The 11,868-nt window shown below is 35.9% G+C and overlaps 1 protein-coding gene across 3 annotated transcripts in view; it reads right to left on the bottom strand.

Annotated features, from left to right (window-relative positions):
- Positions 1 to 11,868, bottom strand: part of PPP1R12A (protein phosphatase 1 regulatory subunit 12A) — a 146,665-nt gene that overhangs the window by 34,573 nt on the left and 100,224 nt on the right. The window contains exons 11-14 of one of the 3 annotated variants that reach the window (XM_003783388.3): positions 10,198 to 10,292; positions 8,042 to 8,146; positions 6,626 to 6,793; positions 6,048 to 6,224 (exon numbers count right to left, since the gene is read on the bottom strand). In XM_003783388.3, coding sequence (XP_003783436.1) covers positions 6,048 to 6,224; positions 6,626 to 6,793; positions 8,042 to 8,146; positions 10,198 to 10,292 — 545 coding nt within the window. The remainder of the gene's footprint in view (positions 1 to 6,047; positions 6,225 to 6,625; positions 6,794 to 8,041; positions 8,147 to 10,197; positions 10,293 to 11,868) is intronic. The other 2 variants (XM_012801208.2, XM_012801207.2) reach the window with 2 other exon arrangements.

Genomic DNA, 11,868 nt, shown 5'->3' with positions numbered 1-11,868 from the left:
TTTTTTTTTTTTTTAGAATTATTTTTAGGAAAAGTAATTCTCATTCCTGATATATACCAGGTGTTCATAAAGTTTGTGTACAATTTAAAATAGTTGTATGTTTTAATAGCTTAAATAGTTGTATGATTTAAATTGCACACAAACTTTATGGACTGCCTGTATATAGAAATTCATTTCTTTCATTCTGTGTTCCTGAATTTTTTGAAATCTGTCTCTCTATAATTAGATATTTAACTTAAGATGACAAAGTAATTTCTTGCATAAGATCTTAGTTGCCTCAATTTCATCAGTTAGTTCCTACTTATTGATTAAAAATTAATTTCTGAGGACTGGTTCTTCTTGTTGCTTCGACTATAATTATGGATAAAATCCTCAAGGAATTCTCAAGAGGGAGTTTTTACTTAAAATTCAGCAAACTTACAGCAAATTAAAGATTACACACTACTGTATTTTGACATAAGTTGTTTTATGATCTAGTTTGAGGAAATATCACCAGTTTCCTCTACCTGGTGAAGTAACTTACGGCATTACTGCATGAAGACACACAACTTCTTTTTTCCTCTTATCTTTCACCACGTTCCTTATATTTCTACCTCAGTGTTGCTAGCATATTGAAAGATTATCTTTTTGCCACCATAGTAATACCACATTTACCTTATTAACAAGGCATACCCCCTTTAAATACTTCATCAAAGAGTTCTCTCTTACTAAATTTGTTTTCTACTATAATTTTAGTTACTGGTCTAAGTTCACAACATAAAATTTTTATCTTTGTAAAGCTATATTCCTAATTATTTCTGTTCCTTTTATTTTCCCTCCTAGAAGTGGTGGGGGAGGGAATCCAGTAAATAAAACATTTTGGTTACGGGCCATTCCTGTTGTGACTGTTAGCTGAGATTCTGTTCTACAGGAGTAGGAGGGCAACATCTGCCCTTTCTTCCTCTGTGATGCCACACTAAGTCCGACACTTCTCTTTCTCCCATTGTTTTATAATTCTCATTTGATGTATTAACTCCCTTGAGTTTTAAGGTTTTTATTTAGATATAACAGATTTACAACAACTATAGCTAAATTTTCTAGGACAATTAATTTAAAAAGAGGAAGAGAATAATGAATACTCTTATTATTTAAATTTAAGAAACATTAATTCTACACTGGGCATGGTGGCTCAGACCTGTGGCGTGGGGACTGCCTAAGCTCAGGAATTTGAGACCAGCCTGAGAGTGAGATCCTATCTCTAAAAATAGCTGGATCTTGTAGTAGGCACCTATAGTCCCAGCTATTTGGGAGGCTGAGGCAACAGGATCACTTGAGCCTAAGAGTTTGAGGTTGCTATGAACTACGATACCACAGCACTCTACTGAGGGTGACAGAGACTCAATCTCAAAAAAAAAAAACAACCCAAAAATTAATTCTAGGATATGGTAAGAAGGGTTTGTTTATTATAGAAAAAGATGGTATCAATTTGGGAATTGCTACACATTCTAACCTTCTGTAGAAAATCGCAATATATACTAAAGCACCTCAGATGTGCTAAGGGAAGTAACCTCTTTAACTTTGTTTAACCCAGTATTTCCCAAGGTCATCCAAGTAAAGAATAGCACCCTCCCCTCAACCTGCTTTTTCCATGGCATATGTAGAAATGTGAAAAAGTGCTCCTGGGAACATCAGCCTGGGAAATAGGAACTGATGGCTATTTTTTCCGTTTGTTCACTGAACTCTTATTTATGCACCTACTTGCCCTATGTAATTCACTACTTTTTAAATGTCTACCAGATAAGGAGAAGAAAAAAATAAATGGATATAAAACTCAAATGTGGTAATTAACTTGGTTAAGCAAAAAAAGTTTACAGCCAGCCACATGAGTGCCTGGATCACTTCATTACTTCCTGAGCTGCTCTCCAAGAGGTACGAACATAAACTACTGAATTTTGGCTCTGTTCCACTGAGTGCACTTTCCTCATGGTTAGTACTTTAGAACACAGAGACTTGCAATGCCATGTGATTCCTTTTCACTCTCATGCAAACTGTACTAATCAACAAAAACATTCTCTTCAAATGACCCTGGATTCCTTTCCAATAGTTTCAAGATGCCATGAAAGTTAATAAACCTATGAAGGGTATCAAAAAAATTTTAACTGCATTAAAATTATAATAATATATACCAAGAACATGAAATGAATACAGTCACGTTTGACTTCTGCAATTACCAGAGGTCCTCAAAGTATATACATAATATATAATGCATAAATCACATTGCTTATAAGGTGTATACATTTTTTTTGGCACCCCTGGTAGTTTTCACACCTGGATTAACTGTAAGCAGGTTAGAGGGATGAAAGTTACTAGTTCAAAGACTTATAAAAATCTGTTTGGCTTTAATTTCCTGTACAACATTTGTCTCAAATTAGCATGAAAATCTACCCTATCAATTTGTAACACAATATAACACATTTACTATATTCAGTAGCTGCTATCTTATACTGAGTCCTTCTCTCCTCCCTATGTGCCTATCTAGACCTTTAAGAATACAATGTAGAGAAGAAAAATAATTTATAAATTTTATGTGTTTTTAATTCCAAAGAGCTGATCACCAAAAAGATGGTAGGGGCCAGTAGTGATGGCTCATGCCTAGAATCTCAGCACTTGGGGAGGCCAAGGAAGTAGGGGACTGCTTGAGCCCACGAGTTTGAGACCAACCTGGGCAACACAATGAGTCCCTGTCTCTACAAAAATAAAAAAAATTAACAAAGGTCTGTGGCGTGCATTTATAGATAGTCCTAGCTACTCTGAGGCTGAGGCAGGAGGACTGCTTGAGCCCAGGAATGTGAGTTAACAATGAGGTTTTATGGCACCACTAAACTGTAGTCTGGGCAAGAGGGAAATCTTATCTCCAAAAAAGAAAAAAAAAGAGATGGTAGAATATACCACCTAAACCCCATTGGTATCATAATGACTCCCTATTGCAACTCTTTCTTATAACGCTTAGGTTGCTTACTATTTTCTGAGTGACCTAAAGGTTACTGTTCATTTTTTTAATTAAGGATTTTTTCTAATAAATGTAATTATTCTACAATATTTTTATACTTTAGTGACAGCTACTGGCTGAAATATAGATACAGAGTGTACATATAGTTTGTGTACAATTTGCTGTGTTAAACTGGTTTAAATTGCACACAAACTTTATGTCCACCCTGTATATATTTTATTTTGTTACATTTATGCAAATTTATGGGGGCAAGTACAATTGCATGCATGGGGTCAAGTCAGAGCTTTTAGGGCATCAATCACCTGAATAATGCACATTATACCCATTAAGTGACTTCTCACATAAAATTTATTTATAATAGTTATATTTTGGTTAGTCAATCAAATCATATCTTTAGAAAACTGGATGTCAATGTTTGTTATTTCACATTCAGCTTTTTCCCTTCCTGAGGGAGGATAAAAGGGCAATGGAAGCTCCCTGAGCTAAGAGAAAATAAAGGCAGTAGTTACACTAAACCGACAGTTCCAGGTAAATATGAAATACGCTATTATTTTACAGTTTGAGCAGACTATGGAGCATTATGAGTACTTTAACAGTCTAGGAATTTGCTATCATGTTCCACCAATTATTTAAATTTAGCTTCTTTTCTCTACAACCAAGCAAAAATTAACCCACTGGAAGTTTTGGGTAACTAAAATAGGAAATCCTGATATAATCCCAATCAACAGAAACAGGAAAATTCAAGACCAGTGTAGAATTTAGTAGTGTGCACGACCACTTTACACAATGCCCCAAAGTGTATATTTAAGGATACTTAATGGTATAAATGTGCTGACTTTATTTTCACCACAAAATATTCTTAAATCATCATATACACATCTTTAAGGCAAATTTTCAAACACCCACCTTCCAGAACCATTGATGAAATTTAATTAAAAGATGAACAGAAGAGGCTGACATTGTATTCAGACTTGCAAACACTTATTTCACACAGAACAAAACAAACATTAATACCATTGCAAACATCATTAAAACAAAGTAAGACACAAAATCTCTACACTATAAGCCAGAGAAAAATGTCAATGGACACATTTTGTTTCTTATGCTATTAGAATCTGCTCTATCCTAACAATGGTTTCAAATATTTAATTTTCAATCTTTAGTGTCTCCTGTTAAAATTCATTCATTAGGACTAATTTGAAAAGTCAAACCTTAATTCTCTCCAACAAAATAAAAAAAAAATAAATTTTAGGTCAAGAATTATAATTTGTTCTGAATCCGATGATTTGGAGGAGACATTTATTAGGCTTTAATTGTCACTGGAGACATTTTTTAAAGCATGGACTGCTAGAGATAGAAAGGATTCTACAAGTTAGAAATTACATAAATCAAATACCTCATTTTACAGAAGAAATTCTGACTTAGAGAGAACTCTGATCTTAAGGATCAAGGTACAGCAAGAAGAAAACCGAGAGCATCTGACCCTTCTTCCTTTCAACACACCCTCTTAGGCCCCATCACCAAAAAAAGCAAAACCCTCAAACTTATTTTTATAAATCTGATCAAATGATAGGTAAATAAAATCCTGTAATTTCCGTTGTCTACGTGGTCTTTTTGAAAGTACCACAAAAGCCTAAAACTGACTTAAATTTATACAAAATGTAAAGGAAGAATATTTATAATATGATATACTGGTATTCAAATAAAAAAATGGCAACCACTTGCAGTGGTATGATAAAAGTATCACTAAATTTCACCATAAAAATAAAAATGAAAACTAAACACACTGACAAAAAGTAAAGGTCCAATGACAGGAAAGAAAATATTTAACAATGATTTGTTATTTTTCATATACTCCCACACAAATATTACTTGGAGGCCCCCACATTATGGGCCAACCACTTTGCTAGGCGCCAGAGTAAAAAAAGTCTGTATGTGACACTGTGTGACAGAAATAAAACAAAGCTAATCTGGTTGGAAGTTTAATAAGGAAAGTACAGTGATATAGCTAATTTAATTTTGCAAGAATAAAATATAAAAATAAAACTTACATTTAGTTTCCTGAGATTTACTTCTTTTTTGAGGAAAAAACAAAATTCAAAGCTAGGGTTTGTGCATGGTATTGGACAGGAAGGAACGGATTCTCCTGAAATCTTGGGTTTAGCTTTAGTTCTCACCCTAATTAACTGTGTAAAAATGGAATAATCATGGGTGGCACCTGTGGCTCAAAGGAGTAGGGCACCGGCCCCGTACACCAGAGGTAGCGGGTTCAAACCTGGCCCCAGCCAAGGAAAAAAAAAAAAAAAACTGCAAAGAAAAAAAAAAAAGGAATAGTCATGTAGTAACTCGAGGTCTCAGTTTCCTTCTGTAAAGCCAGGATATCACAAAAGATAATTAATACGTTCCTTTCCACATCTATAACTCCATACCAACAGGTAGCAACAGGAAGATGTAAGCAATGCTCTTAAACACATTTAAGCTACAAATAAATCTGCAGACTTTTAAAAAACCTAACTGACTGTTTTCTGTGTATCAGAACTAAAAGCGGGAGAATATATTCAATATACTAAAATTATTTGGCCTACACATATGTACAGAAATCTTTCCTTACCAAGAGAATCTTAAGATGAAACTCAAAAACAATAAACAGTTTAATATCCATCAAATTTCTTAATGTGGGGAAACAATGAAAGAAATGACAAACCCTGTTTTTGTCACGTTGCCTCTCATTTTCCAAATGTGTTTGTGTATGTTTAGGTCTTTATCAAAAAAGTTTTAAAATAAAACCACTAAAAAACTAAAATGGTAAGTAAGAAGACAACTGTTTGGCTCAGTGTCTTTAAACAAAAATGTCCATTCTGTCACAGGGGATTACCAAGCCTAAATATTAATAGCTGCTAGCTATACGAATTTACATTGTTCTGAGCTGACATACATAATTGCATTTATTAGCCTAGTGGAGAGATTGTTGACAACTTCACAAAATTTTTTAAAAAGCAAAACCAACTTTTGTCACTGGGCAAGATACATCAGTAGTACTGTTAGGACCTGTACACACCTGCGTCTTTCCCTGACCTCTGATGTGGAGGAGACAGTGCCAGCAGTAGTTGTGGTCAGGGTTGCGGTAGAAGCTGCAGCATTTACAACAGTTGGAGCAACGGGAATGGTCACTGCCGTAGGAACACTGTCCTTTTCTTTTTCAGTACTATCCTCAGCCCACAAACGATTTGAGGTACTATAGCATCAATAAGCAGCAACACAAAAAAGAGAAAAGGAAAACAGCTAAACAATGAAAGCACTTTCTAGCAGCTGAAAACATGTGACTATAGGGATGGATTTTTTTAAAACACAAGGTGAGTTATCTTTCATCTATGAACCAACAAGCTCAGCAAGAGCTGTCAAAGAAAGAAATTAACATTTTAAAAACATTCTCATTCAAGAAAGTTCATAATTCAAGAACTTAATTTTTTTCCCCCAGACATGCATAATCACCTCATTTTGGAACCAATTTTTGTTTGTAAATAATTTTAACAAGGTAAATGAAAAAATCCAGAGCCCCGCAATCTTCTAAACAAAAATGCATGCACATACATAAGCACACGATAGACCTGAACACGAACTGTATCTGTGACTTACCTGCTTTGTGTGCCTGCTGAGGAAGAACCCGTTGTAATCTTTGTAGTAGTGCTTGTGCTGGAAAGCAGGCTTTTCTGAAGCCCAGCTGCAGAGGTAACTGTTGGTGTTGATGTGGTGCTTGGAACACTAGAACTAATCAAATCATCTGGTCTTCTACCAAAGGAGCAACTAAACAAAAGAGTCATATCTATATAGGATGTGTTTGTATGTGTCTTCTACAGTTAATGTCTATACATTATACACATTCGCAAAGCTAGACAAAAAAAATCTAAAGAAACTGTGTTCCTAAACACACCACCAGCTCCAGCACCAAGAGTTGCACCCACAACTGGCTAGAGTCTGAATGACTTCTCTGATTTGGTAGTGCGTCATTTCACTGCCTCCTCCCAGCTCTCAACAAGACTTAATGAATAGCGTACAACTTGCTAGAGTGAGTCATTTTACTGTCTCCTCCCAGCCCTCAACAAGACTTAAACATAGCCTGATCTGCTATCTCACATTTCTGAACAATGTATTCCAGATCAGACGGTCCTATCAGGCTGCATCTAAAAAAAACACTGTGATTTGGTTTTATCCAGAGAAAATACGGTGCTGACATTTTTGAAGAAAATTGTTTTAGCAATGGGTCAAATCCCTAGGAGGGACCCACAGTTATATTTTACTTGTTCATACACATATCTTATTCTTCTTTTTGGTTTATAGGTTTTTTTTTTTTTTTCCTCTCCAGTATGACAGTACTAACATTCTAATTGAAGGCATTTCTACAGCTCTAAGTTCTAGGACAGGCAGAAACCTTCTAGATTACCAAAGATGATAAGGTCAATTAAGACACTGGCTTATTCAAGATTTTCTAGTCCATTATATAAGGAGCTCCTAGTAAATATGATGCAATCTAAAAGACATTTCATAACACTTCAAATTAAATTAAACATATAACAGGAATAAGTAAATCACCCCATTTCTTAATATGTATTGTCTTTAAATCAAGTTTTTTTTTTTTTTTTGGAGACAGAGCCTCAAGCTGTCCCCCTGGGTAGAGTGCTATGGCTTCACTGCTCACAGCAACCTCCAACTCCTGGGCTCAAGCGAGTCTCCTGCCTCCGCCTCCCAAGAAGCTGGGACCACAGGCGCCCGCCACAACACCCGGCTATTTTTTTTTTTTTTTTTGGTTGCAGCCATTATTGTTTGGCGGGCCCAGGCTGGATTTGAACCTGCCACCTTAGGTGTACGTGGCTGGCGCCTTAGCCGCTTGAGCCACAGGCGCCGAGCCTAAATCAAGTTTTAAACAACAAAAGCTACGAAACTTAACAAAAGCACATATTTACTTAAATGATGTTAAATTTAGGGCTCCAAACCAATTGCCTCATATTTTTAATACAATAATACGTAAAAGCCACTTAAGAATTACATTATTACCTTTTATGGTATGTTGAGCCTTCATTAATTGAGCTATTTTTTTTAAGGTCATCCTCCCATTTTCTTCTTGTATAAGAACTACTTGGTCGCAAACTTGAAGAGTCTCTGTGAGAAGAAGAACATCCTTCAGATTCTGATAGGAAATAGGGTCAAGAAAACTATACACCAATAAATACACGGTCTGACACTGAAGGTCACAAACTCATACCTCACGTCTGAGTATCACTCTACTCACCTTTGAGGGATTTCCGTTGGGAAGCTATGCACAGATGGCAGCCCCCTAGCCCACCCTTCAAAGCAATTTTGGAACTCTTTTTCTGGTGTGGTCATCACAATTGTGGTCATATCATCTTGATGTCCCGAATGTCATCAAAATGTCTTCCTTTCAATTATTTCCTTTATCTTCGAGTGAAGAAAAAAGTCATGGGGCTCCACATAAGGTAGGTAGGAGGATGTTCCAATATGGTTATTTGTTTACTGGCTAAAAACTCCCCACAGATGCTGCTGTGTGAGCTGGTGCACTGTCATTGTGTAAGAACAGTGACTTGGTGAAAAGTTCAGGTGTTTTCATCTAACTTTTTCACACAGCATTTTCAGCACTTCCAAACACTAAACTTGGTCAACTGTTTGTCCAGTTGGTACAAATTCATAATGAACAATCCCCATCAAAAAAGGGAGCTGGTAGCAATACTGTTTTGACTGCTGATTTGGACAGACAGAATATTTTTGGTCATGGACAATTGGCTGCTTTCCATGGTGTAATTTGATGCTACATTTCAGGTTGTGTGTTTCATTACCAGCCCAAAACATCATCTTGCCTCTCCAAAAGGTCTTGGCAAACTCCAACTCTCCTGTGCTTCTGTCCATCACTGAGCTCCTTTGGAACCATTTTTGCACTCATCTTTGTGATGCCAAGATTTTCCTAACTGTTTCTCTATTGATGGTTACTTCGTCTGCTCTGCTTGTCATAGTTAGCTGATAATTTTGACTCACAATTCAATGGATCCTTCTCACATTTTCGTCAGTTCTGCTCATTACTGGCCACCCTGACCTCTCTTCATTAGAGAAGCTTTCTCTTTCCTCAGAAAAATGTTCAATCCATTTGTACAGCCGTTTTCTTCCTGGCATTATCCCCATAAACTCGCACTAACATGTGCCTGGCTTCACTTCCACTCTTGCCAAGTTTAATAAGAAATGTAATGGTTGTCTGTTGCTCTGCTTCAAGCTCCGACTTTCTTGTTGACATCACATAAAAACACATTACAATAAAGAACTCTGTTCAGCAAGACACTACGTCGCAACATGAATGTGGCTTTGAGACACTGATACACCAAAGTTATGCAACCTTATAGAGCTATTGTACAGAGCTTCTAACATAAGTACCATGGTGGTGAGTTTAAGAACACGATTGTTAGATCTCATATTAGTAAAAGTAGTAAGATCTCTTGGGAAAACACTTTGGAATAATTATTAAAAAGTGAAAGTAATTCCCGTTCTAAGACCCTGTTCAGAGGTATAATCCTAAATATAGGGCAAAAGTTAAGATATTTACAGAAATGTAACTTATGTCCATAAAATATTAGACAACTTAAATGTCCATAACATGGCAAAGGAGATGGTTATTTTAACTTCAACAGCTCTATTCTATTGTATATTATATATAAATGGCAAACAATGCTCACTAAAAATATATAGTAACAAATAAGACTGCCCATGAGATGTTAGGTGAAAAACACACACACACAACTGGATATGATAACACAATTACCGTTATACTAAAAAGTTCTCAAACTCTTTATGCTGAAAATCAGAAAGAAACTAAAATCCTGACAATCATTAGATAAGGTCTTTTCCTCTATTCTTTCCCTTTTTCTAAACATCACAAATATTTAGAGAAACTGCACGCATTTGTGGCCTCATTTCCTACCACCTCCTCTCACTCTGTTCTGGCCATAATGCCTTCTTTGCTGCTTGATGAACGTACTAAGCCTGCACCTCCCAGGACCATGTACTGGGTGTTCTCTATCAGGAACACCCTCCATCTCTTCCCGCGATACATACCCTCACATGACTACAGCAATGCTTGTGTATTAACTCTGATGCTAGACAGTAAAGATTTTATAGAGAATGTGTAAAACAAATCATAATAAACTCACCTGTTTTCTTTCTCTTCAATGTCAGAGGTACTGGCTAGTCGTCTTGGTATTGTAGGCGCAACATAGGCAAGCCTAGTTCCTTTACTATCTTTCTCCTGCACAACAGTGAGTGAAAATAAATCTGTGTGATGATTACAGGTACTGCTGAAGTGTCAGGAAAAGGTTAGTCGACAATGTGTGTTATACACACATCACACTTTATAGTATTTCCACAGTTCCTAGCTAAACTCTAAAATTAACGTCTATTAATAATTCACTCAAAACTAATTTTCTTTTTTTTCTCCTTTAGTCTAGAATATTTTAACATAAGAAAGAAATAAAAGCTCCTCTACATTTTAATGATCTTTTCTAAAACTTGTGTAACAGATTAGTGTCATTAAAATATCATTTATTCCAGAGTAAAAAAGGTCTCAATTATGATTTATTGAGAAGTCTCAATCATTTATGCTGTATAAGCAATTCACAACTTTGATAGTCTAGGTTCTAAAATGAATCAAAATATTCAAAACATTTGGCACACTTCTTGGGTATAGGACACAATTTATAAGAGGGACTCAATCTTACAAATGCAAATACTGTAACTTAGTTGTTTGTACCCTCACATGAATATGAAATAAAAAAAAATTCAAAACAAAAATTATTTAAATTAATTTATCCAAGTATGGTTGAGAGTGTGTTTGATACTCTGATACAGTCCTGGTATACTGGCATAAAGTAAATAGCTGGAAAACAACTGCACAGTGGCTCGGCACCTGTGGCTCAAGCGGCTAAGGCGCCAGCCACATACACCTAAGGTGGCGGGTTCGAATCCAGCCCTGACCCGTCAAAGAACAATAATGTCTGCAACCAAAAAATAGCCGGGCGCCTTGTGGCCAGCGCCTGTGGTCCCAGCTACTTGGGAGGCAGAGGCAGGAGACTCGCTTGAGCCCAGGAGTTGGAGGTTGCTGTGAGCAGTGAAGCCATAACACTCTACCCAGGGGGACAGTTTGAGGCTCTGTCTCAAAAAAATAAAATGAAATAAAATAAACAACTGCACAGTGGATTTTTTTTTTGCAGTTTTTTGCCGGGGGCTGGGTTTGAACTCGCCACCTCCAGCATATGGTGGAGGCACTGCCCCCAGTGGATTTATTTTTAAAAGCAAAAATATTACAATTACTTGAGAAATTTCATCTCTGAAACAAGGAAAAACTCCTAAATAGGAAAAAAAAAAACTATATTGGGAAAACAGAAATCAGTACTGAAAATACAACAGTGATAGATAACAATATAAAACAGCATTAAATGAACTATGTACATCCTATCTGATACATATTCACACTGCCTCTGAAAATATAGTATTAAACTACTCATTAAGCAAAGTTGCTTGTGAAGTAGCAAATGAAAAATTGGTAAAAAATTACAGGTATTAGATAAATATAACTTATGAGTAAACTCACATTTTAGAATAAAATGTTCTTAAGTATACTAAACTTCAGAAAACTTATTGCATCATAATAAATAAAATAACTCTGAACCTTAATACATTCTATTGTATATTCTTAAAGTAACAGATTCTTTTTACTGAGTATAGTCCCTTAATTTATGTTTCAGGCAAACAAATCTCATTTTCCCAGTACTTATAATTAAAGTACATTTGTAGTACATAATCACTAAGCTGGGTGAATTAAGTTG

This window comes from Otolemur garnettii, unplaced genomic scaffold (genome assembly GCF_000181295.1).
Source record: "Otolemur garnettii isolate 467f Iridium unplaced genomic scaffold, OtoGar3 scaffold00007, whole genome shotgun sequence".
NCBI lineage: Eukaryota > Metazoa > Chordata > Mammalia > Primates > Galagidae > Otolemur > Otolemur garnettii.
Note: the sequence above shows the minus strand (reverse complement) of the source record. Positions and strands in the feature narration are given on the sequence as shown.